We start from the raw sequence: 27432 nt of genomic DNA on the forward strand, positions 1-27432 counted from the left end.
ATCCCATTGGGAGCTGGGTGTCTGGGTGTTAGAGACAGGAGAACTTCTTAAGCTTTTTTCAGTTAAGTCTACAGCTTTTGGGGGATGTGGTTCAGACCTGGGTCTGTGTTTGCAGCAAGCTAGTGTGTCTGGCTCAACAAGGCAGGGTTCTGAAGTCCCAAGCTGACAGGGAAAACGGGCTCAGAGGTAGTCCCAGCACATCATTCGTCAGTCCCAAGGGGGTCTCTGTGATTGAACCCATTACACTGGGTTTGCTCGGCTCCCCCTCTCAGCATCACGCCCTGAGGATGGGCACCTTTGCAGGGCTACAAGGCCTCACTGGCTGCCTATGGACAGTGTCACTTACCAAGCCTTATCTAGGGTCTGCTGCTTCTCCTGGAGCTCTCGCTTCAGACTCTCCACTTCGACCATCAGCTCGATGTTCTGGGAGGAGGAACAGACAGGCAGTTACCCTCACACCCCCAGTGCCCTGTGGCCCTGCCACTTAACCTCCAACCCTCCCCAGGGCCTAGGGACCCCCAGCTCCCATCTCTTCCTGCACATCTGCCAAGCCACTCACTCGGTCCCCCCTGTAAACAGTTCCTGTTAGAGATGCTCCATCACCCCGGTCCTGGACAGCCAGGTCACCCGCAGAGCAAAGGGCCTGGGTTAAGCATCTCCTCTCAGCCCTTTGTCTCCCAGCTCACAGAAACTGGTTGCCTGGAGGGGAGGTTCTCCCCTGCAAGTCTCCCGGCTGCCAGACACAGCCGCTGGGAGCCTGTAACAAATCTCCCACTTTTTTCCCTGGCTGGTCCCACAGAGGCCGCTTTGGGGTTTGTCCAAATCCAGCAAACCAGCAATCCCCAAACGCTGGCTTTCCCAGCACCCCAGCTGGCTCTTCAAGACCGAAACCCCTCTGCAAACATTTATACCAGGCTCCTTGCTACCTCTGCTGAGCAGCTAACCCCACCACCGCATGGACCTGATCCAATACAACTATGCCCACTGACTTCGAGAGGCCTGGATCAGGCCCCATCTAAGTAAAATAGGGCCCAGTGTCTTCCCATCCCCAGCAGCTGGGCTGTTGTCCCCAGCACAGCTGTCTCCAGAAATGGAAGCTGAAGGAATAAGTTTCACATTTACTACAAAGCAGCAAAACCTGTGGTCTAAACACCAAGTGAGCCGTTTCTGCTGCGCCTAACTACACTGACTGCACCTGGATCCCCTGCAAGGAGGGTGGCCAGCTGCCGTTGCTCTCCTGCCCAGCCCTGGAAGGAGCTCTGGCCATACGCCCTCTCCTTGCGAATGGGTCAGACCTCTTCGGGGGTTGGATAGGAGACTTGTACAGCAGCTGTAGGCAACTCAGTAGGCAGCACTCTTCCCCTGAGTCAGAGAGTCCTGTAGCATGGCACTAGCATGGCACTAGGGGCTCCGTGCAGCCGGAGGGGCTGGCTTTAACGAGAGACAGCACACAAAACTCTTTCCATTTATGGTCACCAAAGCTCCTGGGGGGTTTGGTTGTTTGGTGAACCTGGCTAGTCTCCATTAGGGACCATTATGTCCTGCTTCCCTAAATCCACCCAGCAATTCTCACTGGATCAGGGGTCCTCAGGACAATTTTTTTGGTGGCCTCAGAGGGCAGCCACCAACTCTTGCTGCTGGCAGCTCTCACACTTTTTCCTAAAATCATAGAATCATAGAATCATAGAATATCAGAGTTGGAAGGGACCTCAAGAGGTCATCTAGTCCAACCCCCTGCTCAAAGCAAAAAAAAATACTTAATTAGCTATAGGAAAAACAAATAAATATGCACATGTACATGTCCAAATCATGGTAATTTATTTATTGCTAGCTAGTAAGTCGGCTCTGAAAAGTGATACTTGTATGTATGTTAATATCACTTTTCACAGCAGACTTACTCAGCCCCAGCAAGCCTGGGGACAAATTAAACCCTGGATGGGAAGTTGGGGTAGGCAGCAGGGGCCAAGGGTGATGGAATCGGGGGGGGGGGGGAAAACAGTGGGGGGCCAGAGCCCGAAGCCCCACAGCCAGAGCCTGAAGCTCTGTGGGTGGGGGATGGGGATGGAGCCCGAAGCCACAGGGCCAGAGCCCGGGGCCCGCTGCCATGCAGCCGGAGCCGAAAGCTCTGTGGCCAGAGCCTGCTGCCCCGCCCCCCCGGGGTGAAGCCCAGAGCATGAGCCCCACCGCCTCCAGCTTTGTGCCCAACCCCTGCTTGCAGCCCCAGCAGCCAACACCAAGGCGATTCATCCAGGAACAACAAAGAAGGGGAGTAGCCGCTGCTTTCCCCCCACCCCCAATCAGAGCCCAGGAGACTGTGGCCACAAGAAAAGCCCCTGGTGGCCACGTTTGAGAAATGCTGCACTAGACACCCCAGTGCCTCACATTCTAAGATGGAGATTTCGTCTTGGACACCAGGGCTCACTCTAGGTTTTTTGCCGCCCCAAGCAAAAAAAAAAAAAAAACAACCTCCGGGAGCACAACTGCCAAGCAAAAATTGTGCCGCCCCAAGCACGTGGTTGGTTTGCTGGTGCCTAGAGCCGGCCCTGGACACCTCCCTTCCCCATGCCAGTCCCACACAGTCCCAGGACAGGTTGGTTACAAGAGACAGAAGTGCAGTACAGAAAAAGGCCCCTGCAGTGCACTGGGAGCAGCCTGCCCCATTGGGTGTCTGTGCTGTTTAGTTAATTTCCTCCCGCAGGGGCAGGTCGCTACATTTCCTGGGAGTGAAGCTCCCCTTGTTACCTGCAATTCCCGCTGCGCTGTTCTCTCCAGTCCCTGCGCAGTCTAGTTCTGCTCTCATAGTGTTCACTAACCCTCCTTGTCCCACCCTGCTCCCTGCAGTTGCACCCTGCACCCTGTGCTATTGAGCTGGTGTGGTGTATACAGCGAAATGCTTGACTTTCCCATGCATTCCAGGCATAGCTGGGGGAGAACATGGGGGTGCAGTGCACTAGCTGGCATGGAGCTATGCTACTTGGTCTTGAAATGGGGAGGGAAGAGGGAGTCAGGAGAGGTTCTGATAAGTGTTTCGCACGGATGAATGCATGCAACGCAACCATACCCCTCCGGTGACTGAGGAGAGTCCGGAGCAGGGGGCCCAGACTGCGCTGTCAGCCTGATTTTCCATCCATTCGCACCACAACAAGTTTTTTCAAGGTGCTACGTGACCCAATTGTTTTTGAGCTGCTGGTCTGGGGGAGGGGAGCAGCACAGATGGGGGCAGCTGGGCCTGGGTTTGGCCCACAGGTGGGTGGTGACAGGTCCCGCCCCTCACGGAGCGCATGAGTGAGTATTCATGGTGCCAGTAGAAAACACTCGGCCCATCCCCAAATTCAGAGTAAGGCAGGTTTGGCTGTAGACTAGCATTTACAGAGGAGATAAGCTGGCTCTGCCCAGGGAGAGGACTGAGCCTAGCACATATTTTATATCACAAAGGGGGATAAACACAGGCCATAATGACCCACCGCAAACAGGGATGGACATCCAGGGCCGGGGAGGAGCTGTTGGGCAATGCAGACCCACTGCAGTGCCCTGCAGGGGTGAGTCCCCGCTGAGCTGAATGCTCTGGGGCAAGTGGGCAGGAAAAGGGCTGAACACAAGCAGATGCCACAGCATGTTATTAAGCCACCAGTCTGCTGCCCAGCCAGGATGCCTACAGCTCTGGAAAAGATACATTTCTCACTCTGCCTCCATGCACAGTACATGGCCATGGCAAGCGTCTGCGACGCACAGCTGTCTAGTTCTCTCTCAGCCACCATAAGCCAAGCTCTGCAGACCCCAGCATCCTTTTGGTGGCTCTTCTCCAAGCCCCTTAGATTTTGCATGTACCTCTCTGGCATTAGAGTGGAACTTACCACTCAGAGTGCACTGCTGCCAGGGTGAGCTGGCCTTTTATGGAGGGGGAGCGGGAGGGAGGAGGGGTGTGGCTCTGCTTTTACTCACCTCCCCAGGTGAAGGGGATGAGAGTACAGGGGTTACATGATGGGGGAGCATGTGGCTGAGACCAGGGCTGCCATGGGAGATAGAAGGACAGCCTGCAGGGGCAGGGGAGACAGCAGATTTAGGAGAGCTACCAAAGAGCAGGGGGAGCTGCTTCAAATGGGCCAGAGAGAGGCCCAGGCTGGCCAAGAAGGCAGAAGCCCTAAGAAAGGGAAACAGGATGGTTTGGGCTCTAGGGTGGACAGCCCAATGGTTTAGGATGCCATTGCAGGCACCACAGCTTGGGGGGAGGGGGGTCTCCTGATGCTGCCACCCTGTGAAGTAGGGCAGACACCTCTACCAATGAGGGGCAGGAGGGGCTGACAGGAGTCCAAAGCTCACCCCAGTAGAAGGGCCCCAGGCTGTCATGGAAGAGGGCAGACCCAGGAAGATGAGCTGTTCCTGAAGAGCATGTTTGTGCTAGGACTGGATTCCCTTTGTTCACTCCTAAGGGGTGTGCTCCGCCTTGGCTGGGACACTACGGTGCTGCTAGTTAGAGCTATGCACCTCCCCCTCAGATCTCCACCAGACACCACTGCTTCCAGGAGCGTCAATAGCGATATTAGGAGTCCAGTTTTGTACCAGGCAGCTCTCTGCCACGGTTAGCAGCATCTAGATAGGCCAATGCTGCGCAATAAACGCCTTGGGCAACAGTATTACAGCCTTGGTCTCGTCTAGCCACAGCCAACAGCCATGTGCATTTGAATGTTCAATGGGAACCTATTACATGAGTTCATTCACTGTTCCCTTATGTGCTCCCCCCCCCAAATCTGTTTGTCACATCCACCAGGGAGCTCTCTGGGGTGGCCCCGTCTCTTCGTACAATGCCAGCACATGAGGAGCCCGGCCCCTAGACACCACTGCCATTCTGCTAAGAAGAGACTGGCTGCCCTCGGTTCCTTTCAGCCGTCTGGTGTCTGACAAAGCAGTGAAACACTCACATCAGCAGAGCATGAGGAAAGTCAGCTCTGGATCTGAGACGCTCTCAGCGGAACATAGTAACACGCAAAGCTGTCTCATGCGCCACTGAAGCCAAAGAGGATTGGGCCCCATGTACCCCAAAACAGATCGGGGCAGATGTATTTCACCACATCCCACCATGCTCCAAAGCAGCTGGTGCTGGCCACTGTCAGGCTACGTCTTCACTACCCGCCTGAATCGGTGGGTAGAAATTGATCTCTCGGGGATCGAATGAGACGCGACAATCAATCCCCGAATCGACGCTTGTACTCCACCAGTGCAGGTATGAGTAAGCGCCGTTGACGGGGGAGCCACGGAGGTCGATTTGCCGCCATCCTCACAGCGGGGTAAGTCGGCTCGAATACGTCGAATTCAGCTATGCTATTCGCGTAGATGAATTTGCATATCTTAAATCGACCCTCCCCCTCCCCCCATAGTGAAGACGTAGCCTCAGAGAGAGGGCTAGCTGGGCCTCAGGTCTCAGCCAGTCTGGCACCTCCTTGTTATCCAGCTTGGGACAAATGCAGGGGCTGCCACTTAAACCAATGGCAGAACCACTCATGCTTGCCATGAGTTACTGGCTTAGTCACCATGGTATTGAGCCACCTCAGGCTTAGTGAGCTAATCTTCCGGAGGCTAGGAAAGGATTATTATTTCCACTCAAAAGATGGGAGGCAGAGAGATTGGTGACTTGCCCACGGTCACAGCCCTGTAGCAAGGCTTGGAATAAATCCCAGACTCTGTCGTAGGGCAGGGCCCTTTCTCAAGATCACCCTCCCTAGGTGTCTTAGCCACACTACTGGCGAGAGAGGGTGAGTCACCAGGGGGCCATTGAGTCAAACTTGCCCTGTCTGCAAGCCCAGTACAGTAGCTACATGTAGTTCTGCCTCCAGCTGAAGATTTGGACTAGCCTGTCCTAACTGAACATGTGATGGTCAGGGTCCAGCCACCCAAGGGGAGAACAGAGGGTCCAAACCCCAAAGAATAAGCAATTGAGTCAACTGGCTGTATACAATGTTGTTGTGTATAAAAATGTCAAGGAGGTCTCTTCTGAAAGCTTGTCATGTTCTGCACTTGACAGCCCTGGAGATACGTAGACAGCCTGTGGTCATGAAATCATGTATCTGGGTAGAATTCAAACCACGTTCCTAACCTGTGCTGCAATGTTCAGCCCCACCTCTCCATGGGAGGTGGTCAGCCTGGCAGGGAGGGACTGCATCCCCAAACAGATGAGACTAGCTCCAAGCACCAATGTCAAGGCTAAATCCCCACTCTGGCACTTCGAGTGCAGAAGGTGGGGGCCCGCAAGGATTCTAAAAATTAATACTGGCCACTCTAGGTTTGTATTAAACTCCCAAGGTTACAGCTTTTCTCTGGTCTTGGATGAATAGATGCTGCCACCACCCACGTGCAAAACCCTTTTGAGAACCCAGGAAGGCGCACTTGGGAATTCCTTCCTGTGGGGTACCCTCAAGCCCTTTCACACACACACCCCTCCCCCCGCCCCCCGGGGAACAGCTGAGAAAGAAAAAACAAAGGAAATCAGCTGTTGCCACCAGCTAACTAAACAACATGCACAAACCTCTTAGGACACAAAAATCCAATCCTGTTCTTAAAAAAAGGTAAATTTTATTTAAAAAAAAAAAAAGAAAGAAAGAAAGAAAGAAAATACATCTGGAAACTCAGGCTGATTGCTAGATTTAAAAAAAAAAAGAAACTACAAGGATTAAGCACCAAGAATAACTTTCTTGGGGTCCAGCTTAAAGGTTACAAGCAAAACAAAAGCACCTGGGGTTAGCACAGAGGAGTCCACAAGCCAATAAGAAATAAAAAGAGATAAACCAAATCACGTTTTCCTAGATATTTCCTGATCTACTTACATATCTGGGGTTTTAAATTAGTAGTTTCTAGGTATGATACCAATGATTTTTCATACCTGGCCCCAAGCTTCTTACAGCATAGTTGCTGCCCTGTTCCCTCTCTCCGGGAGACAGACAAAAGGGGAGTCTTATTTCGATTTTAAAAAGTTCTAGACTTCCCATTGGCTCTTTTGGCCAGGTGCCCACACACTTCCTTTTCCCTATGTTTAGCAGTGAGACTTTTAACCCTTTACAGGCAAAGCAAGTAGAGAACAGCTACTAAGAGGGATTTTATAGCTAACTGGCTGGCTGGATGTCCATAAAAGGGAGCTACCCCCCACCTTCATTTATCACAACTAAGAATTGTACAGCCCAAGAAAAGACAAGTAATGGCCCATTAAAGCTGATGGGAAAACGCTGACAAACCCTGACACTGAAAGTCTTGGAAAGCTAAGACAGGAGGGAATTGCCCCCACCATGAATCACCACACAGTGTGAGAAAGGCTAGGAGGTGGAGGGGGAAAGGGACATGCAAACCTTGTTAAAAGGAAAGGGGTGGAAGTGAAAGGTAACCAGCACTGAGGGCCAGGCTCGAAGGCAGGAGCTGTCTGTGAACAGTGGGTTCCCCGCTTAGGACTCAGGGGCATGCTGGGAAGCTCAGCAAAGGTAACTTGTATTAGAAAAGAGAGTTTTATCTACTGTGAAAGCAGGGCCGGCTCCAGGCACCAGCCCACCAAGCATGTGCTTGGGGCGGCACCTGGAGGGGGGCGGCGCGGCGGGGCGCTCCGGCCCGAGAGCGGGGCCGCGACTGGGCTCGCCGCCCTCCCCGCAGTGCTCCGGCCACCGGGGAGAGCGGAGCCGCAGCGGGCTCCTCGCCCTCCCACTGGCGCTCCGGCCAGTCGGGGAGAGCAGAGAGCCGCGGCGGGCTCGCCGCCCTCCCCCCAGTGCTCTGGCCGCCGGGGGCTCGCCGCCCTCCCCCTGGCACTCTGGCCGCTGGGGAGAGCGGAGAGCCCCGGCCGGGCACTCCGCCCTCCTCCCGGCGCTCTGGCCGCTGGGGAGAGTGGAGAGCCCCGGCCGGGCTCTCCGCCCTCCTCCTGGCGCTCTGGCCGCCGGGGAGAGTGGAGAGCTCCAGCCGGGCTCTCCGCCCTGCTCCCGGCGCTCTGGCCGCTGGGGAGAGTGGAGAGCCCCGGCCGGGCTCTCTGTCCTCCTCCCGGCGCTCTGGCCACCGGGGGCTCTCCGCCCTCCCCCCGGCGCTCCGGCCGGTCGGAGATTGCGGACCTGCGGCCAAGCTCGGTGCCCTCCCCTGCTGCACTGGGGGGCGGCAGGTGGCTTTTTTGCCTAGGACGGCATCCAAATCCGAAGAAGTGGGCTGTAGTCCACGAAAGCTTATGCTCTAATAAATTTGTTAGTCTCTAAGGTGCCACAAGTACTCCTGTTCTTCTTTTTGCGGATACAGACTAACACGGCTGCTACTCTGAAAAAAGCCAGAGCCGGCCCTGTGTGAAAGGGTAACACCTGAGGTTGCAGCTTCAGTTGTTTTCTGTGGAACCTGTCTGTGTTCTTGTCCCCTGTCTATTTCAGCTCTGAATCCAGGGCTGTTCTATTAAATACCCCTAGTGTTTATTTTTACCCAAGCAAGTCTCTGGTGTGCAAACTGTGTGGTGTGTGCCAAAGTGAGCTGATAACTGGGGGCCAGTTTCACTCCTGCCGGGGTGACGATCCAGAGGAGAAAAGGCCGTGTGTCTGCTAGTTAAGAACTCTGGGTGGATGGATTTGGGGGGACCGGGCTCCAGAAGGGCTGTTGGGGGGGAACTAGGCTGCTGGAAAATCAGGTGGTGAGACCCTCCTGCCTGGCAGCCAGTTACTGGTATCAGGCTCTGAGCCAGAGCAGCACAGCATTAAGGCACCCAGGGTTACAGGGCAGGCAGGCACAGACCCAACAGCTCTGGGTGCTCCCCAAACTGTCCCAGCATGAACGGGACTCATGCCAGCATTATCAAAGCTGGATGCCTAAATTTAGGCATCTAACTAAGTGGCTGACTTAACAGAGGAGGCCAGCCACCCCCACATTCAGTCAGGTCACTGATATAAGTGTCTAAATTTAGTCACCGCTGTTCAGACCAATGACTTAAGGGCCCACTCTGGGCTGTGAGGCCCCGGTTGTGTCCCAAGGCACCGAGACAGGAAACACAAAAGATCTCCAGGGCAGTGGGAGGGAGACACCAGGCTCTGTCCTCAATCTGCTTCCTGCCTGCTGCCCACCAAGTCCACCCCTGAAGAGCTCTCCAGTGGGGCTGTGAGGGGAGGGAGATGGGGTGACACCCCAACTCCACCTGGGCCAGGGGCGATCACACCCAGGGCCGCTGAGAGCAGGTTCGGGCCCCGGTGAAAAAAAATTTTCGGGCCCCCCAGCAAGGGCGGACCGGCTAAACAGGGCCATCGGGGGGGGGGGGGGGAAGCCGGGCCCCAGGCCCCCTTCTGGACCGCTGGGCCCTGGTAATTTGTACCGGCTTCCTCCCCCTCTCGGCGGCCTCACACTCACAGCCTCTCTCTGGCTACAGCTCTCAGGGGCACAATCTCAGCCACACTTGTGCATTTAACAGTTACAATGAAGAAGTGAGGCCTGCTGCCCACAGATTAGAGATCACTGTCACTGATGCCTGGGGCCACATGCGGGGTGACGGGGAAAGGGGTGTAAACTACACCCAGCAGGCCCCTGAGTCTAAATGGGTGTCACATTTTCACCTGCCCTGCCTCACCAGTGTAAGGCCCCTAAACACTCATTTGGACTTAAACTCATAAACGTTGTAGGGTGTAACTTACACTCTGCCCCGACACATCACTGCTGGATTTAGCCCACTGGGTGTAAAGCAGCAGCCTGGAGCCTCCGTTAGTGACTCACGTGCCAAGGCACCAGCAGAGAGGAATGTAGCAAGAAAAGCAACTAACAGGAGGGGACAAGAATGTGTGAGCTCACTCAGCGCAGCCTCTCCATACACTTCCTCCTGGCTCCGTGGAGGGCAAGTGACTGGTTCCCTTGCACACTCAGCACTATGGGGGGGCATATGTAGGGCTAAGGGAGTTTGAGCATGAGGATCTCTAACTCACATCCCCACCTCTCCCAATGGGAGACACTTTTAGAGAGTTCAGTGGTTAACCTTGCCAACAGCATTACAATTTGGATTCCCTCCTACTCTCTACTGCTCTGACTGAGCCACATTATGTTAAAAATATACGAATGGCCCTACTGAGTCAGAGCAAAGGTCCATCTAGCCGAGTATCCTGTCTTCCAACAGTGGCCAGTGCCAGGTGCCCCAGAGGGAATGAACAGAACAGGTAATCATCAAGTGATCCATCCCCTGTCACTCATTCCCAGCTTCTGGCAAACAGAGGCTAGGGTCACATTCCTGCCCATCCTGGCTAATAGCCATTGATGGACCCATCCTACATGAATTTATCTAGTTCTTTTTTGAACCCTGTTATGGTCTTGGCCTTCACAACATCCTCTGGCAAGGTGTTCCACAGGTTGACTGTGGGTTGTGTGAAGAAATACTTCCTTTTATTTGTTTTAAACCTGCTGCCTATTAATTTCATTTGGTGACCCCTCGTTCTTGTGTTATGAGAACTAGTAAACAGCAACACTTCCTTATCTACTTTCTCTACTCCAGTCATGATTTTATAGACCTCAATCATATCTCCCCTTAGCTGTCTATTTTCCAAGCTGAAAAGTCGCAGTTTTATTAATCTCTCCTCATACAGAAGCCATTCCATACCCCTAATCATTTTTGTTGCCCTTTTCTGAACCTTTTCCAATTCCAGTATATCTTTTTTGAGATGGGGCGACCACATCTACACATAGTATTCAAGATGTGGGCGTACCATGGATTTATATAGAGGCAACATGATATTTTCTGCCCTATTATCTATCCCTTTCTTAATTATTCCCAGCATTTTGTTTGCTTTTTTGACTGCCACTGCACATTGAGTGGATATTTTCAGAGAACTATCCACAGTGACTCCAAGATCTCGTTCTTGAGCGGTAACAGCTAATTTAGACCCCATCATTTTATATGTATAGTTGCAATTATGTTCAGATCATACACACACACACAAGCTAGATAAAACCATCAAATCCTCTTCCTGGAAAGATGTGATGCAATACGACCTTATTTCTTAGAATTCAGAACAAGAACACACGAGAACCCAAAAACAGAGAGCAACAAAGCAGGCTGCTCCCTACAGCAGAGAGGCACAACTCACCCCACCTTGCTCAAAGCTTACTCCTGGGGGAATTCTGTGCCACTGCGCATGCACAGAATTCATGTTCCCCGCAGATTTATTTTCTTCCTGCAGAAAAATTACTTTTGACAGGGAAGAAAAGGGATGCCGCAAGAGTGGTCAAGTGCCCCTCCCCAGCAATGCGGTACATTGTTTTAGATGCCCAGAGCAGCTGGCAGACAGGTAAATCACCGCGGGGAAGAAGGGGGGTTGGGGTTGCCCCAGCCCTGGCTCCTACCCTGCATCGGGCTCAGCTGGTAGTCCTGGGTGGGCTGAGGAGGATGAGGAGGAGCAGCTGGGGCCAGGTCAGACCCACGCACAGAAACCGCCCTCGGGTGCAGGAAGTTCTGCAGGCCATCCCCTCCCCCCTGCCGCTGCTTCCTGCTCCTATCCCTCCTGAGCTGTGGAGGGAGGGGTCACTGTATAGGGAGTTGCTTCCTGATCCGCCCAACCCCCATGCATCTGAACCTGCCCTATATCCAGACTCCCCCCACCGAGACTCTCCCCCCACATACCCAGAACCCCTGTACTGAGCCACAAACACCCGAACCCTTACCCCACCGAGCCTCAACCCCCGCACCCAGACCCTCCTGCTGAGCCCCACCGCCCCCTGCATCCAGACCCCCACCAAGCTCCACCCCCCCATCTGGATCCCCCACCCCTGCACACAGACCACCACCCCTGAGCCCCCCACCCCAATGAGCCCACCCTGCACCTGGACCATCCCAATGAGCCCCCCACACCCAGACCCCCACCTCACTAAGCCCCAGCCAGCTGCATCTGAATCCCCACCCCACCAAGTTCCATTGCCCCAGCATCCAAATCCCCCCGCTGAGTCCTCCACACACAGATGCCCGCTGACAATCTCCATCCCCCCCAGACCTCCCCACTGAGCCCCTACCACCTTCACCTAGACCCCCCTGCAGAGTCCTTCTGCCCCTGCACCTGGAACCCCCCCCAACAAGCTCCTGTGCATCCAGATCCCCCACATACTAGGAACCCCCACTGAGCCGCCCGCACCCAGATTGCCCCACGCAGAACCCTCTCACTCCACACCTGGATCCTCCCCACACTAAGCCACTCCACACTTGAATCCTGCCAGGCTGAGCATGCCTGTCCCACACCTGGTTCGGGGGCCAGGGCTGGGCATGCATGCAAGACTGTCCTTGCTCACTATCTTGGTGCTCTTAGCACAGAGGGGCAGGGCCCAGGGATGTATCTGCGGCAGGCCTGACCCTTGCACTGTATCAGAGTTGGATGCTGCCTCACCACTGAGTCCGTGTCCCGGGGGGGTGGGGGCTTCAGAGTGATCTCCCACCTCCCTGTGCTCCCCACTGCCATGCTAGAGCCTCCATATTTATGTAATGACAAATAAAATATGCAGAATTTTAAAATATTGTGCACAGAATTTTTATTTTTTTGGCGCAGAATTCCCTCAGGAGTAGAAGCTGCACACTAACTGCAGCTAGGCTCAGATCGCATGCTTCCCTGCAAAGCATCCAAACCTGCAAGCGGGACTGGAAACTTGCCCCAACCCCCGTCTGCGCACACACACAAAGCAATAGCTTGTAATTCCAGCACGGTCCCCAACACACCATAAGCAAGTCCTAGGCTGTGGTTACTACAAACCAACTCTCTTGGCACTGGGTCCCTGACGGTTGCTATAGTAGGGACAGGAGCAGTGTGTTCTTCCCTGTCAGAGCCATTGCCTAGTTCTCTACATTAAATGTGAAGTCCAGGAGCAGCAGTTAGCATACCCTGAGCTGCCTGGCTGAGCACCCCAGCAACACTTACTGCCTTGGGAACAGATTGTACAACTCCAGCTGCCTGCCCTCCACAGCAGAGATCAGCTGTTCCCTGCACAAAGCCGGTGTCTCCTACCCAGTCTTGGCCTCCTCCTGGTTTTTGGCCACATAGGCCAATCTTCTACCTGCTGAGTGAGGTCTGTTGGGAGGGGGCCTAGGTGGGCTGACCAGAGCTAGGTAGGAAATGGCTTTCCTGTCCCACAACAGTTTGAGATTTCAAAACCATTCCTGTCCTGTAACAGGACAAACCTGGGATCTTTTGAATTTTTTTCATAAAAAAAATTCAAAACAGCCTAGGTTCAAGTCCCTGTTCCAAATTAGGCAGAACAGGGATTTGAACTTAAGTCTCCCATGTTCATGCTTTAACCCCTGGGCTACTGTCTATTCCAGGGTAGGTGACTATTCCTCTCCCCTCCCCCCCAAAACCCCCCCCCAAAAAACCATCTCTCCTGGCCCTGGGAAACCTTTCCCCATGAACGTTTTCTCAAAACCGGTACATTCCTGTGGACAGTTTAGGTTTTGACAAATTGCCATTTTCCAACACGTCATTAATAAATTCCTGACCCACTCTAGCTGAGCTGGGCTAACACCAAACCTATTTAGCGCAGGTTTAGAGCGCTGCTGCTGGAGTTGTCCCATGCAGCGTTAAATGTCCCACATTTGCTACATCACAATAAAGGTCAGAAAATTTAATTGCATGGGAGGCAACTCAAGGGATTTCCTGGCAGGATCCCACCTGAACAAGGGTGCAGCCTGCTTCAGGAGAGTGCTTATCCCTGTGCCTGGGTGTGCAGTGAGGTTCTGCACACTCCAAACATCAGATGAGCTACTGTGCACTGGAGAACTTGGACTCATCTTCCTGCCCTCTGGGCAGAGCAATGCGCTGGCACTCAAAGCCCAGATCACACCGAGTTCTACCAGCTGCCACGCTGCAGGCTGTTGGTAATGCTCCAGCCAGTTAGTTCCACACATCCTCCCAGTAACCAATCTATTTATAACTCCAGCTACCTGGGAACAGAGGCGGCTCCCTCTCCATTGGCTGGCAGCACCTGGCCCATTTTGCCTTCACTGTGCTTTTCACACACTGGAGGCAGAAGAGAGTTGTCAGCACTTTGGTCTCCCACAGTGCAGTGCGTATCCACTCATGTGCAGGGAAGTATGTGCATGCAAAAGAAAAGAAGTGTGCAAGGGTGTTAGAATGATGGCATTGACATGCCTCAGTGCAAGTATGCAAAGACTTACGGCAGTGTTTGTGCGCACAGGGTGGGGCTGCACACACACAGGCAGGAGTGTGTGGATGCATGTGTGAAGGTAGCCCTGTGTGTGTCTGAAAGTACTAATGCATCTGCGCATATTCAAATGCACATGCACAACGGGTAAGCGTGTGAGCAGACGTGTGTGTGTGTGTGAAATCAGAATAACTACAGCTGGCTGCAGTGCAGAATGCGGTAGCTAAGCGTGAGCCTGTTGGCGTTCTCAACCCCTTTTCCAGTGGCTCACAGCTTTCTCAGCCAAATTGAATTTTGAGTTGAATGTTGCCACACATCCCCCTTCCCCATCTCAGACCCCCTGATCACTATATCTGGCTTTGAGCTTGTGCTTACAGTGCCCAATCATAACTTCTTTATCTGGGGCAAAGTGGGGGTTGTGGAAGTGACCAACACTGGCCTCCTGAAATGAAAGCGCGTTCTAACCTTCACCATGGAGAAACTAGCATCTTTCCCTAATGCCAGGAAATACCCAATATAACAATATGGCCAAGTTCATGCTGCTGCAGAAACCTTCCTTTCCTACATGTCTTAGCTTCAGGGAGCTTGATTTTTCAACTGTAATAATTAAGCAAGAGTGGGACTTTACCAGGCACGCTTCATTTTCTTCTTTCCTTCTGCTCTTGTCACTTAAATGTGACGGGGGAGGGGAGGGAGAGATTACAGCAAGGGGATTAGACTAAGTATGAAACAGTGGGCTGGCTTGGAAAAGCACAGTGAAGGCAAAATGGGCCAGGTGCTGCCAGCCAATGGAGAGGGAGCCGCCTCTGTTCCCAGGAGTCACCCATACTGTAATGCCCAGGTCTGGGTTATCTTCCCATTCGAGTAAGGGATTTGTCTCTGTGCCGCAAGGGGCCACCAGGGGAGGGGAAGGGAGCCCAGAGTTGGAAAAGTCCCTGTGTCATACTGGGGGATGGGTGTGTACCTGCCTCACACACCCGTGTTGTCCCAGGACCTAGCCAAGGCTGCAGTGAAAGAAGCTGAGGAATGTTTACCCCAGATAAAAGGGGGGGTCACTGCGGGGATGAGAGAAACCATCTGCTGGCTTTTACTGCGCTTCTCCCCATGGCATCGGAGCTGCCGGAGGGAGTCTCACGACTGGCGAGGACTCTATCTCTGATCACCCGACCACTCTGATCCCTGGGGCCAGAGCAGTCAAAAGACTTCTCTTCCCTGCACCAACAGCTCCTGTTACACTGACCCTCCCCTGCTTAATTACACAAACAGCTGCTCCTTATTTTTCTTGTTAGCGAGAGCAGGGAGGGGACATCCTGGGCAAGGACAGTATCAGTGACAAAGGTAGGGCTGGCCAGCACAGGGGCCTGGTGCCCAGCACAGAGACACCGACTCTTGCGATATGTGGTGTTCTTAAAGCCCCAGCTCCTGGAGTTGTGGGAATAGGTGAGACTCTCAACTTTCGCTCTTAGAAATAAGTCTCTAGCCCTGGTGCTTGTGGAGAAACACAGGCCCCAAAGAGTCAGCAAATTTAAAAAAAATCCCAATTCCTAATTTTTTTAAAAAATCAGGATTTAGCCACTGGTGGTTTTTTGGGGGGCCTGGCTCATGACTTGGAAACTCTTGGGATGGGCAATACCGGCAGCATGAACTGCATGGGGAGAGCAGTGGAGGATGGCTCAGGATGGGGGGCAGTATGGGCTGGTAATAGACATGGAGCAGAGAATCTGTGGGGTGGGGCTGGGGGCTAAATGGGGACAGACCGTGGTGAGAGGAACAAGGGGGCTCTGGATAGAGGTTGGGGAAGGGTGTGTCTGTGGCTGCTTTCCTCCCATCAGGCTCCCACCAGAGACAGCTGTGGATGGAGCTGAAGAGAGGGGCTCTTGGGGGGAGAGAGCAGGCCCTCGTGGGGGGGTGGTCCTCCACTGCCTCACAGAATCACCCGACTCCCTGAACCCTCAACCATGTGCCCTGTATTTGGTGGCTCCCCCATCACTAGTTTACGGGGATTTCTGCAGAAGCCCAGAAAGGGCCAATGGGGATGTCAATGCTGAGTCCCTGATGTCTCTTATTCTCTCCCCAGTGCCCAAGCCAAGACACAGCCTGACACCACCCTCCTACCCCCCCAGCGCACACACACACCATATCCTGGCACTGATCTGAGGGACTGGCAGAATAAACCCCTCAACCAGCGCCACCCCCACCCCTCTGCTTAGCACCAGAAGCCCCCCAGGATGCAGGTGCTGAATCCCCCTAAACTACACCCCCAGCCTCTGATCCCCTTAAAGACACTGCCCCTGCACTCCTACGCCTGTAAGTGACACACCTCCCCAACAGGTGACTGAACCCCTCTGACCGATTCACCCGAGCCCAGCCCAAAATCTGTTTACCGGAGAAGTCCTCTCTCCACCTCCACTGGGTCCCAGTCCCTCGGAGACACCAATCCACCCACTGGGCCTGGATCCTGTTAACCGAGAACCCTGTGACTCCTCCCTTCCCCCATAGCACACTGCTGACACACCCTTGCCCCAGCTCCTACGATGCCTCCCCGCCACCCTCACCCCAAATCCCTTCCAGTGAGACCCCATTCCACTCACAATGCTCTGGAGCCTCAGTCCCTCCCTGGCACTCCTGGCCAGCACCCAGATCCTGCTTACCACCCCCAACCAGGCCTGCCCCCGGGCACCCAAGCCCCCACGGAGCCCAAACACCGGCCCCAGCCCCTGAGGGGCCAAAGACGCCGCGGCTGCACCATCCATCCCAGCCTGCTGCACTCACCCGCTTGTAGACGTCCTCCCGGCTGGCCTCATACTTCTGCTGCATGCGCTCCTCCAGGAAATAGATGCGCAGCTTGAGGCTGAAGTTCTCCTTCTTCAGGTCATTGAGATGCTGGGACAGAGTACGGTAGCCGTTAGACATGGTGGGTGACCCATGGAGGGGGGCATCTCTGCACCCCCCCTCACTCAGGGGACATTGCCAAGGGAAGGGAGTGAGCCAAGCCCACGGGAAGCTGCCTCAGCCCACGGCGGCCTACGGAGACATGGTGGGGAGGCTGGAGCGCTCCCAGTCGGAGCCTCCCCACAGCTCAGCAGCTCCCACTGGGTGCAGGAGTGCAGCTCGCTTTCCTTTTTTACATCCAGGAGATATCTGTGGAATCCCTGGCAGGGGAACATCCTGCATGGACAGACACAAGTGGTGTAACCCGATCCAGACAGCGGCCCTAGCGACTCCACGTCCACCTCCCAGCCAACTGCAAGCCATTAATGGGAGCCTGGGGCCTGGCCAGCAGAGACCCACACGGGAGGGGAGAGGGCAGCTAGGAAATGTGATGAGGACGCAGCAGGGAAGGGAGAAGGGAGAGGATTCCCCACCGATCCCTCAACATCCCAGTGTCCAGCAGCTGAATCTCCCAAGGGTCTTCCCCCTCCCAGAGCCTGGCCTCAGCCGATCCCATGGGAGACACAGGTAAAGGCCCAGAACAGGTTCTAATTGGGGTCCTGCTGACCTCTCTTGTGCAAGGTGCATAATGCAAGGAAGGGACTGCAGAGGAAAGAGAAAGAGCCATTTACCCCGACTGCAGGACCCAGGCCAGTGAGAGGCAGGATGACAGCCACCCAGAGGGCCCCACAATGTGTGGCAAGCGATAGGCCTGGCCATGAGAGAGCTCTGGGAGCTGCTGGATAGCAGCAAGGCTAATTCCCACTTGGTGAGAGCCCCTAGGGAACTGCCGCGCTGTGTGTGTGTGCAGACACAGATCTCACAGCGCAGCACTGAAAGGGCACCAAGGGCTCCCACAGAGCTGCAGCCAAGCTAGGCAAAACCACTGCCCAGGGGTGTCCCTAAACACCGAGCCTGTGTGTCTGTCTGTTATTTTCCAGGAAGGAAGGCAAAAAGAAAAGGCCTTTCTCCAGTGTGGAAATATTGAAACATCCTACTCCTTAGCACCCCCCACCCACCTGCCCCGTAGCTGAAAGGCAGAAGATCAAGGCTCCTATTTTGAGCCTCCAGTGAGGAATGCAGGAGTTTAAAGTTCAAAGCTTTGATATTACAGTCTGTAATTCTTAATTGGCCCCTAAACACTGATATGAAGTAACTATGCGTAGTCACACTGCAGCGAAAACCCCTGTGCAGGGCTGCAGAGAAGTGTAAGGGCACACTGGGGCTCCGCACAGAATCAGAATACGCTCCCTGACAGGGCTGCGCTTTGCCCCTCCCTCTGCCGGAGACATCACTGTGCACATACAATGGTATTTCATTCAGAGAAGAGCGAAAGTTGGCCCAAGCTTTCTGCAGAGGGCAGATTATTTGGGGATTATTTCTCCAATGCAGGTGGCAAAGAGAGTGATCTGTTTTATTTCTGCCTTGGGGTCAAATTGAGCATTTCCCCTAAACACAACTGTAGTGTGATAGCACCCTAAGAAAGACACAGCTGATGCAATCCATCTCGTGTGTTAACAGCAGCCTTCCTATGACTTTTTTCACACACACGCAGTGATGCCAACTTTTGTTATTGTACCACGAGTCTCACAGTATTTGGGAAAAAGAACAGGAGTACTTGTGGCACCTTAGAGACTAACAAATTTATTTGAGCATAAGCTTTCATGGGCTACAGCTGCATGGAGTGGAAAGTACAGTGGGAAGATATATATATGTACACAGAGAACATGAAACAATGGGTGTTACCATACACCAGGAGTTGGCAACCTTTCAGAAGTGGTGTGCCGAGTCTTCATTTATTCACTCTGATTTAAGGTTTCGCGTGCCAATAATACATTTTAATGTTTTTTAGAAGGTCTCTCTCTATAAGTCTATATATTATATAACTAAACTATTGTTGTATTGTAAAATAAACAAGGTTTTCAAAATGTTTCATTTAAAATTAAATTAAAATGTTGATCTTATGCCGCCGGCCCGCTCAGCCCGCTGCTGGTCTGGGGTTCTGTTCACCTAGGCTGGCAGTGGGCTGAGCAGGGCCTGCGGCCGGAACCCTGGCTGGCAAGGGGCCAGCAGCCAGAACCCCAGGTTGGCAGTGGGCTGTGCAGGGCTGGTGGCCGGGACCCCACAGCCCACTGCCGCTCAGGGGTTCCATCTGCCGGCTCCTGCCAGCCGGGATGCCAGCTGCCGGACCCGCTCATCCCGCTGCCGGTCTGGGGTCCCAGCCCTGCCCACATACAGTGGGTACCTACCTTCTCCCTGGTTCTGGCCCATTCTCTTCCTCTCTCTGCACTGAGCTGAGGGTGGGAGTGCACTGAGCACAGGGCTAGGGGTGAAGGGTCTGGCCAGGAGCTAGAATGAGGGAGGGGGCTCAGGGTTGGGGCAAGAGATTTGGGTGTGGGGCACTTACCTGGGCAGCTCCCATTTGGTGTGAGGGGTGCAGGTGGGAATGTGGGTGTGTGTGTGTGCAGGAGCTCCCGTTTGGTGCTCAGGGTGGGGGTGGGGATGTGGGGTGTGCATGGGGTATGAGGGCGCTGGGTATGTGGGGGGTGCATGAGTCAGGGCAGAGGGCTGGGGGCATGTGAGGGGGGTGCAGGTGTCAGGGCGGGGGGGTGGGTATGTGTGGGGGTGCCAGAGTCAGGGCTGGGGTCGTGGGGGGGGGGGGTGAAGGAGTCAAGCAGAGGGCTGGGTGTGTGTGAGGGGGGTACAGGGATCAGGGAAGGGGCCTGGGGTGTGTGCGGAGCACAGGGCTCAGGGCATAGGCCTGGGGGACGTGCAAGGCTGTGGGGCAGAGGGCAGAGGCCTGGGTGTGTGTGTGGGGGGGGTCAGGGCTCAGGGCAGAGGCCTGGGGGTGTGAGGGGGGGTCAGGGCAGGGGGCTGGGTGTGGGAGGGGGCTCAGGGCAGAGGTCAGAGGGCTGGGTGTGTATGTGGGGGGGCTCAGGACAGAGGGCTGGGTGTGTGTGGGGGGGGGTCAGGGCAGAGGGCTTCCTGCGGCCCCCAGCTGGTTCACCCACTCGGGGCCCCGCGGCGAACTGAACAAGCGCAACTAGCACCCCCCGGCAAGAGAGTCCCCTCTGGCTGTGTCTGGAGGAGCCGCTCCGGGCGGCGCATGACCCCGCGGTATGCGAGCTCCTCGTCCCAGGGCTCTCTGGCCACCACCGATTCCCGCTCACCCGCACCTGCTGTGCGCTCAGCGCCGCCGGGCCGCGGGGCTCTCCACTCCTCCCAGCAAGTACCAATCCATGGCTGTGGCTGGGCGCCTCCTCCCGGGGACCGGGAGTCGGGACCGGGTCCGGCAGCAACCCCACTCCCCCGGCGTGCCACCAATCCACCATGGCCAGCTATACCACGGCAGCCTAGGTGAGCGGAATCCTCACTGGGTGTGGGGATGCGGGAGCCCACGGGCAGGCCGCTGAGGTGGCTCCTCTCTGGGGCAGCGCGGGCTCTGCCCCTCACTGGCTGCGTGTCCTCGAGACTCGGGCAGGCAGCAGCGTGCCATTAAAAATCAGCTCACGTGCCATCTTTGGCACGCGTGCCATAGGTTGCTGACCCCTGTCATACACACTATAAGGAGAGTGATCAGTTAAGGTGAGCTATTATCAGCAGGAGAGAAAAAGAACTTTTTGTAGTGGTAATGAAAATGGCCTATTTCCAGCAATTGACAAGGAGATGTGAGGAACTGTGGGAGGCGGGAGGGGGGAAATAAGCATGGGGAAATAGTTTTACTTTGTGTAATGGCCCATCCACTCCCAGTCTTTATTCAAGCCTAATTTAATGGTGTCCAATTTGCAAATTAATTCCAATTCAGCAGTCTCTCGTTGGAGTCTGTTTTTGAAGTTTTTTTGTTGTAATATTGCGACTTTTAGGTCTGTAATCGAATGGCCAGGGAGATTGAAGCGTTCTCCAACTGGTTTTTGAATGTTATAATTCTTGACGTCTGATTTGTGTCTGTTTGTTCTTTTGCGAAGAGACTGTCCGGTTTGGCCAATGTACATGGCAGAGGGACATTGCTGGCACATATATCACATTGGTAGATGTGCAGGTGAACAAGCCCCTGATGGTGTGGCTGATGTGATTAGGTCCTATGATGGTATCCCCTGAATAGATATGTGGACAGAGTTGGCAATGGGCTTTGTTGCAAGGATAGGTTCCTGGGTTAGTGTTTTTGTTGTGTGGTGTGTGGTTGCTGGTGAGTATTTGCTTCAGGTTTGAGGGCTGTCTGTAAGCAAGGACTGGCCTGTCTCCCAAGATCTGTGAGAGTGATGAATCGTCCTTCAGGATAGGTTGTAGATTCTTGATGATGCGCTGGAGAGGTTTTAGTTAGGGGCTGAAGGTGATGGCTAGTGGCGTTCTGTTACTTTTTTTGTTGGGCCTGTCCTGTAGTAGGTGACTTCTAGGTACTCTTCTGGCTCTGTCAATCTGTTTTTTCACTTCAGCAGGTGGGTATTGTAGTTGTAAGAACGCTTGATAGAGATCTTGTATGTGTTTGTCTCTGTCTGAGGGGTTGGAGCAAATGCGATTGTATCGTGGAGTGGATACAGACTAACATGGCTGCTTCTCTGAAACCTGACAATATTTGGGGTTTCCCTTCAAGCCCCAGCTCCCAGAGCCCAAGTGACTTAGTGAGACTCTCAGCTGTCTTTTTTTTTTTGTATATATATAAGTTTCCAGTGCTCCTTGTTGCAGAGAAAACGTGAGCTGAGTACTACCCAAAGGCACAGAAGCCAGAAGGCAAATAAAGAGAACTCCATTTTCTTTTTAATTTCATACATTTTTAAAAACAGTCTCAGTCCAGGAGTGGGGACAGACTCCATTTTTCAGCAGTTGGGGTTGGCACTAATATGACATGTGCCTGCTCCACTATCTCCAAGTTATTCACGCACTGGAACCTGGCTTTTCTTTCACCAAGAAGTGCTCTGTGCCCATGTTTGCTCAAATCTAACTCAATTCCAGGAGGAAAGTGACCAGCTTCCTAAACCAGATTCCCATCCCCAGGTCTGGAAAGCCTGTGGCTGGGGACTCTGCTTTGCATAACATAAGAATGGCCATATTAGGTCAAACCAAAGGTCCATCCAGCCCAGTATCCTGTCTGCCAACAGTGGCCAATGCCAGGTGCCCCAGAGGGAGTGAACCTAACAGGTAATGATCAAGTGATCTCTCTCCTGCCATCCATCTCCACCCTCTGACAAACAGAGGCTGGGACACCATTCCTTACCCATCCTGGCTAATAGCCATTAATGGACTTAACCTCCATACATTTATCTAGTTCTCTTTTAAACCCTGTTATAGTCCTAGCCTTCACAACCTCCTCAGGTAAGGAGTTCCACAGGTTGACTGTGCACTGTGTGAAGAATTTCTTTTTATTTGTTTTAAACCTGATGCCCATTAATTTCATTTGGTGGCCCCTAGTTCTTATATTATGAGAACAAGTAAATAACTTTTCTTTATTCCTTTCTCCACACCACTCATGATTTTATATACCTCTATCATATCCCCCCTTAGTCTCCCCTTTTCCAAGCTGAAAAGTCCTAGCCTCTTTAATCTCTCCTCATATGGGACCCGTTCCAAACCCCTAATCATTTTAGTTGCCCTTCTCTGAACCTTTTCTAATGCCAGTATATCTTTTTTGAGATGAGGAGACCACACCTGTATGCAGTATTCAAGATGTGGGTGTATCATGGATTTATATAAGGGCAATAAGATATTCTCCATCTTATTCTCTATCCCTTTTTTAATGATTCCTAACATCCCGTTTACTTTTTTGACTGCCGCTGCACACTGTATGGACGTCTTCAGAGAACTATCCACGATGACTCCAAGATCTTTTTCCTGATTAGTTGTAGCTAAATTAGCCCCCATCATATTGTATGTGTAGTTTGGGTTATTTTTCCAATGTGCATTACTTTACGTTTATCCACATTAAATTTCATTTGCCATTTTGTTGCCCCATCACTTAGTTTTGAGAGATCTTTTTGAAGTTCTTCACAGTCTGCTTTGGTCTTAACTATCTTGATCAGTTTAGTATCATCTGCAAACTTTGCCACCTCACTTTTTACCCCTTTCTCCAGATCATTTATGAATAAGTTGAATAGGATTAGTCCTAGAACTGACCCTTGGGGAACACCACTAGTTACCTTTCTCCATTCTGAAAGTTTACCATTTATTCCTAGCCTTTATTCCTTGTCTTTTAACCAGTTCTCAAATCCATGAAAGGATCTTCCCTCTGATCCCATGACAACTTAATTTACGTAAGAGCCTTTGGTGAGGGACCTTGTCAAAGGCTTTCTGGAAATCTAAGTACGCTATGTCCACTGGATCCCCCTTGTCCACATGTTTGTTGACCCCTTCAAAGAACTATAGATTAGTAAGACACAATTTCCCTTTACAGAAACCATGTTGACTTTTGCCCAACAATTTATGTTCTTCTATGTGTCTGACAATTTTATTCTTTACTATTGTTTCAACTCATTTGCCCGGTACTGACATTAGAGTTACCGGTCTGTAATTGCCAGGATCACCTCTAGGGCCCTTTTTAAATATTGGCGTTACATTAGCTTACATTAGTTTGCCTTCTCTCACCGAATGAAAATAACATGCACGGAGCCAAGTCATCCTGCTGGTGCACCACTCTGTGCCATAGCTAGAAACTGTAGTGCACACGGCTAGATTGTTGACTGGTCCGCCCCTCCCCTCCCCAGTCTAGTCCAGCATTGCACTGAATAAAAGTAATCTGGATTAGTTAACCCTATATTCCAGCAAATGGAACTAGGGGGTAACGGAGTTGGTAAGGCAGCTCTGCATTAGATCTAACCTATTTTCATGTGCTCCCTCAGCCCTTGGAGCCTCAGGCCTGGCAGGGCCCGAGTGAGGGTACTGCCCCCCACCACCACCACCACCTGCAATCAAAGAAAATCCAAGGCAAAGATCAACAAGTAGCAAAACTCTTTAGAGTGTAAACCCCGCACACTGAGGCCCTGGTCTCTTTGAACACACATTTATAATGATACCAAAGACAGAGTAATTTAAATGACACTAGAGACATTAACTGTGTGCGATGGTGATTGGGCCCTATCACTCGGCTGCAACACACCCAACATCCACACACATGCTTCAACCACTTGCCAATGGTGCTGAGTAATGGTCCAGAAAATATGGACTGTGGGGGCTAAAGACAGACTCCCAGTAGTTCATGCCTCAATCACATCATGTTGGGGGGCCTTACTCGTGAGTTTTGATCACGAGGGGTTGGTAATACTGCTCTCAGTAAGCAAACAGGCTAATCGCTCCCTCTCAAGTCCCCCAACCCCCGGTGTAGCTAACTGCCCCCTCGAATCTGTGAGAAGAATCCAGGTAACCATCCAGGGTAAATAAGCCTGCAATATTCCACAGGCTTGGCCCTACCTCCCTGGAACCATCCCTGCCTCTCCTGGGCTAGGGTCCTTGGCAGTGCAATAGCAAGCAGGGGTACGACTGCCTGCGAAAGCCACCTATGGTGCATTGCTTTGCTCAGACCCCATGATGTGGCCAGCTCTTGCCTGCACCCCGCAAGCCTGCATTCCTGGTCTCCTTGCAATGCCCACTGCGGGGAGCCACAGCGTCTGCCCTTATGCCTTTGCTCCAGCCATGAGATCGTGCTTATGCCACAGGGCCTGCTCTGCACAGGGGGCTGGCAGACACAGAGACTTAGGGTACATCTTCACTACCCGCTGTATCGGCGGGTAGCAATCGATTTATCCGGGATCGATATATCGCATCTCGTTAAGACACGATATATCGATCCCCGAACATGCTCACCATCGACTCTGGAACTCCACCAGAGAGATGCGGCAGTAGCGCAGTCGACAGGGGAGCCGCGGCCATCGATCCCGCACCGTCTGGACCCCAGGTAATTCGATCCAAGATACTTCGACTTCAGCTCCGCTATTCGCGTAGCTGAAGTTGTGTATCTTGGATCGATCCCCCCCTAGTGTAGACCAGCCCTCAGTGCACAGCAGGCCGAGGTGGGAATCCTCTCTACACCAGCCTGCCGCGCAGTAACGCCCCCTGTTTATCTATGGCATGTGTCGAACACTGGGCAGCTGCCCTCAGGCTGCATTGCTTTTATGTCACGCGCTGGCAGTTAAACCCCTGGATGAGTCCTGAGCCCAGCCCTTAGGGGTGGGATTCGATAGATCCATCCATCAAAGCCCTTTGCTTTCCCTGGCTCCAGCACAGGCGCCCCATGAAGGAGACACAACAAATTCTACAGCTTTGAGCCCATGCGCGGGAGTCTCCCCCAGCCAAAGCAGAGGGGGAGGCAGGGAGTGGAGGGACCAGGGTCACTGCTGCTATAACAGGAGGGGAGAAAAGGCAGAAGTGAGGGAGCAGAGGCTGCTCTGGGGGGGGAGAGCGAGGAGCATAGCCGCCAGGGGCAGGGGAGTCAGGAGAGAGGGAGGGCACCAGAAAGAGACACCAACAGCAGAAACCCACTTGTCATGCCAGCCCAGGTACGTCTGTCTGTCTGGGTTCTCATATGGTGCCCATCCCACCTGATGTTAAAGGATGTAACCGTGTTTGGGTGTGCCTGGAGCCGGGGGAGGGCGGTGGTTCCCGGCTCAAGGAGAAGTACCTGAGCTAGCTCTCACTGAGCTGGTGCGCTCAAGACAGACCGTAGCCATTGCAACGAGACCAGCAGGAGGGGCTAGCCGTGCCAAGGGCACGTCTGTCAGAGACCCTAGGCACATACTCAGGGCACCTAGACCCTCCCGCAGAGCCTGCTGCTGCAGCTACACTCTACTTTAGTGCACTGAAGTGTAGATAAACCCTTTATGGTGGGGCAGAGGCCGGTATAGGGCAGAGGACACCACGTCTTGGGAGCAGAAGCTATCTCAATAGATAGTGGACCATTGTGATCACCTAGTCTGACCCCCTGTATAATGCACGCCAGAGAACTGCTTCCAAATAATTCCTAGAGCGGATCTGTTAGAAAAACATCCAGTCTTGATTTTAAAATTGTCAGCGATGGAGAATCCACCACAACCCTTGGTAAGTTGTTCCAATGGTTAATTACACTCACTGTTCAAAATTTACCCCTTATTTCCAGTCTGAATTTAAACTTTCTCTGCTAGACTGAAGAGCCCATTATCAAATATTTGTTCCCCACGTAGGTACTTACAGACTGTGATCAAGTCACCCCTTAACCTTCGCTTTGTTAAGATAAGCAGACTGAGCTCCTGGAGTCTACCACTATAGGGTTTCTAATCCTTTAGTCATTCTCATGGCTCTTCTCTGATCCCTCTCCAGTTTATCCACTTTCTTCCTGAATTGTGGACACCAGAACTGGATACAATATTCTAGCAGCGGTCACAACAGTGCCAAATATAGAGGTAAAATAACCTCTCTGTTCTTATTCGAGATTCCCAATTATGCATCCAAGAATCACATTACCTCTTTTGGCCATAACATGGCACTGGGAGCTCATGTTCAGCTGATTATCCAACACTGACCCCAAATCTTTTTCAGAGTCACTGCTTCGCAGGATAGAGTCCCCTATCCTGTCAGTATGACCTACATGCTTTGTTCCCAGATGTACACATTTACTTTTAGCTGTATTAAAATGCACATTGTTTGCACCCAGCTTACCAACTGATCCACATCACCCTGTATCAGTGACCTGTCCTATTCACTGCTTACCACTCCCTCACTTTTTGTGTCATCTGCAAACTTTATCAGTGATGATTTGACGTTTTCTTACAGGTCATTGATAAAAATGTTAAATAGCGTAGGGCCAAGAACCAAGCCCTGCAGGACCCCACTAGAACCAGATCTGCTCAATGATGATTCCTCATTTACAATTACATTTTGAGACCTATCAATTAGCCAGTGTTTAATGCTTTTAATGAGTGCCATGTTAATTCTATATTGTTCTAGATTTTTTAATCTAAATGTCATGCAGTACCAAGTCAAATGCCTTATAGAAAGGCTTAGTTTATTACACCAACACTAATACTTTTATCAATCAACCTTGTCATCTCATAAAAAAATCAAGTTAGTTTGACGGGATCTGTTTTCCATGAACCCATGTTGATTGGCATTAATTATATTACCCTCCTTTAATTCTTTATTAAATGTGTTCCATATCAGTTGTTCCATTATCTTTCTCAGAATCAATGTGATACTGACAGGCCTATAATTTACCCTTTTTAAATGCTGGCACTTCATCAGCTTTTTTCCATGCTTCTAGAACTTCACCAGTATTTCACAGCTTATTGAAATCAACAGTAACGGTCCAACAAGCTCCTCAGCCAGCTCTTTTAAAACTCTTGGATGCAAGTTATCTGCTGATTTAAAAATGTCTAACTTTAGTAACAGCTGTATCTCAGGAGGATGTTAAACCAGTGGAATGGAAAGTATGTT

General features: G+C 52.5%; 1 protein-coding gene across 16 annotated transcripts in view; it reads right to left on the reverse strand.

Moving 5' to 3' along the window:
- LOC101942176 (myomegalin) overlaps positions 1 to 27432 on the reverse strand; it is a 168356-nt gene that overhangs the window by 116141 nt on the left and 24783 nt on the right. For 8 of the 16 annotated variants that reach the window (XM_065554732.1, XM_065554726.1, XM_065554730.1 and 5 more), the window contains exons 1-2: positions 16882 to 17207; positions 347 to 423 (exon numbers count right to left, since the gene is read on the reverse strand). In XM_065554732.1, coding sequence (XP_065410804.1) covers positions 347 to 423; positions 16882 to 17022 — 218 coding nt within the window. In that variant the 5' untranslated portion in view covers positions 17023 to 17207. Of the gene's footprint in view, positions 1 to 346; positions 424 to 2742; positions 2853 to 6874; positions 6938 to 16493; positions 16568 to 16881; positions 17208 to 27432 lie in introns of those variants that run through there. The other 8 variants (XM_024101123.3, XM_065554722.1, XM_065554720.1 and 5 more) reach the window with 4 other exon arrangements.

Source organism: Chrysemys picta, chromosome 8 (genome assembly GCF_011386835.1).
Source record: "Chrysemys picta bellii isolate R12L10 chromosome 8, ASM1138683v2, whole genome shotgun sequence".
Lineage (NCBI taxonomy): Eukaryota > Metazoa > Chordata > Testudines > Emydidae > Chrysemys > Chrysemys picta.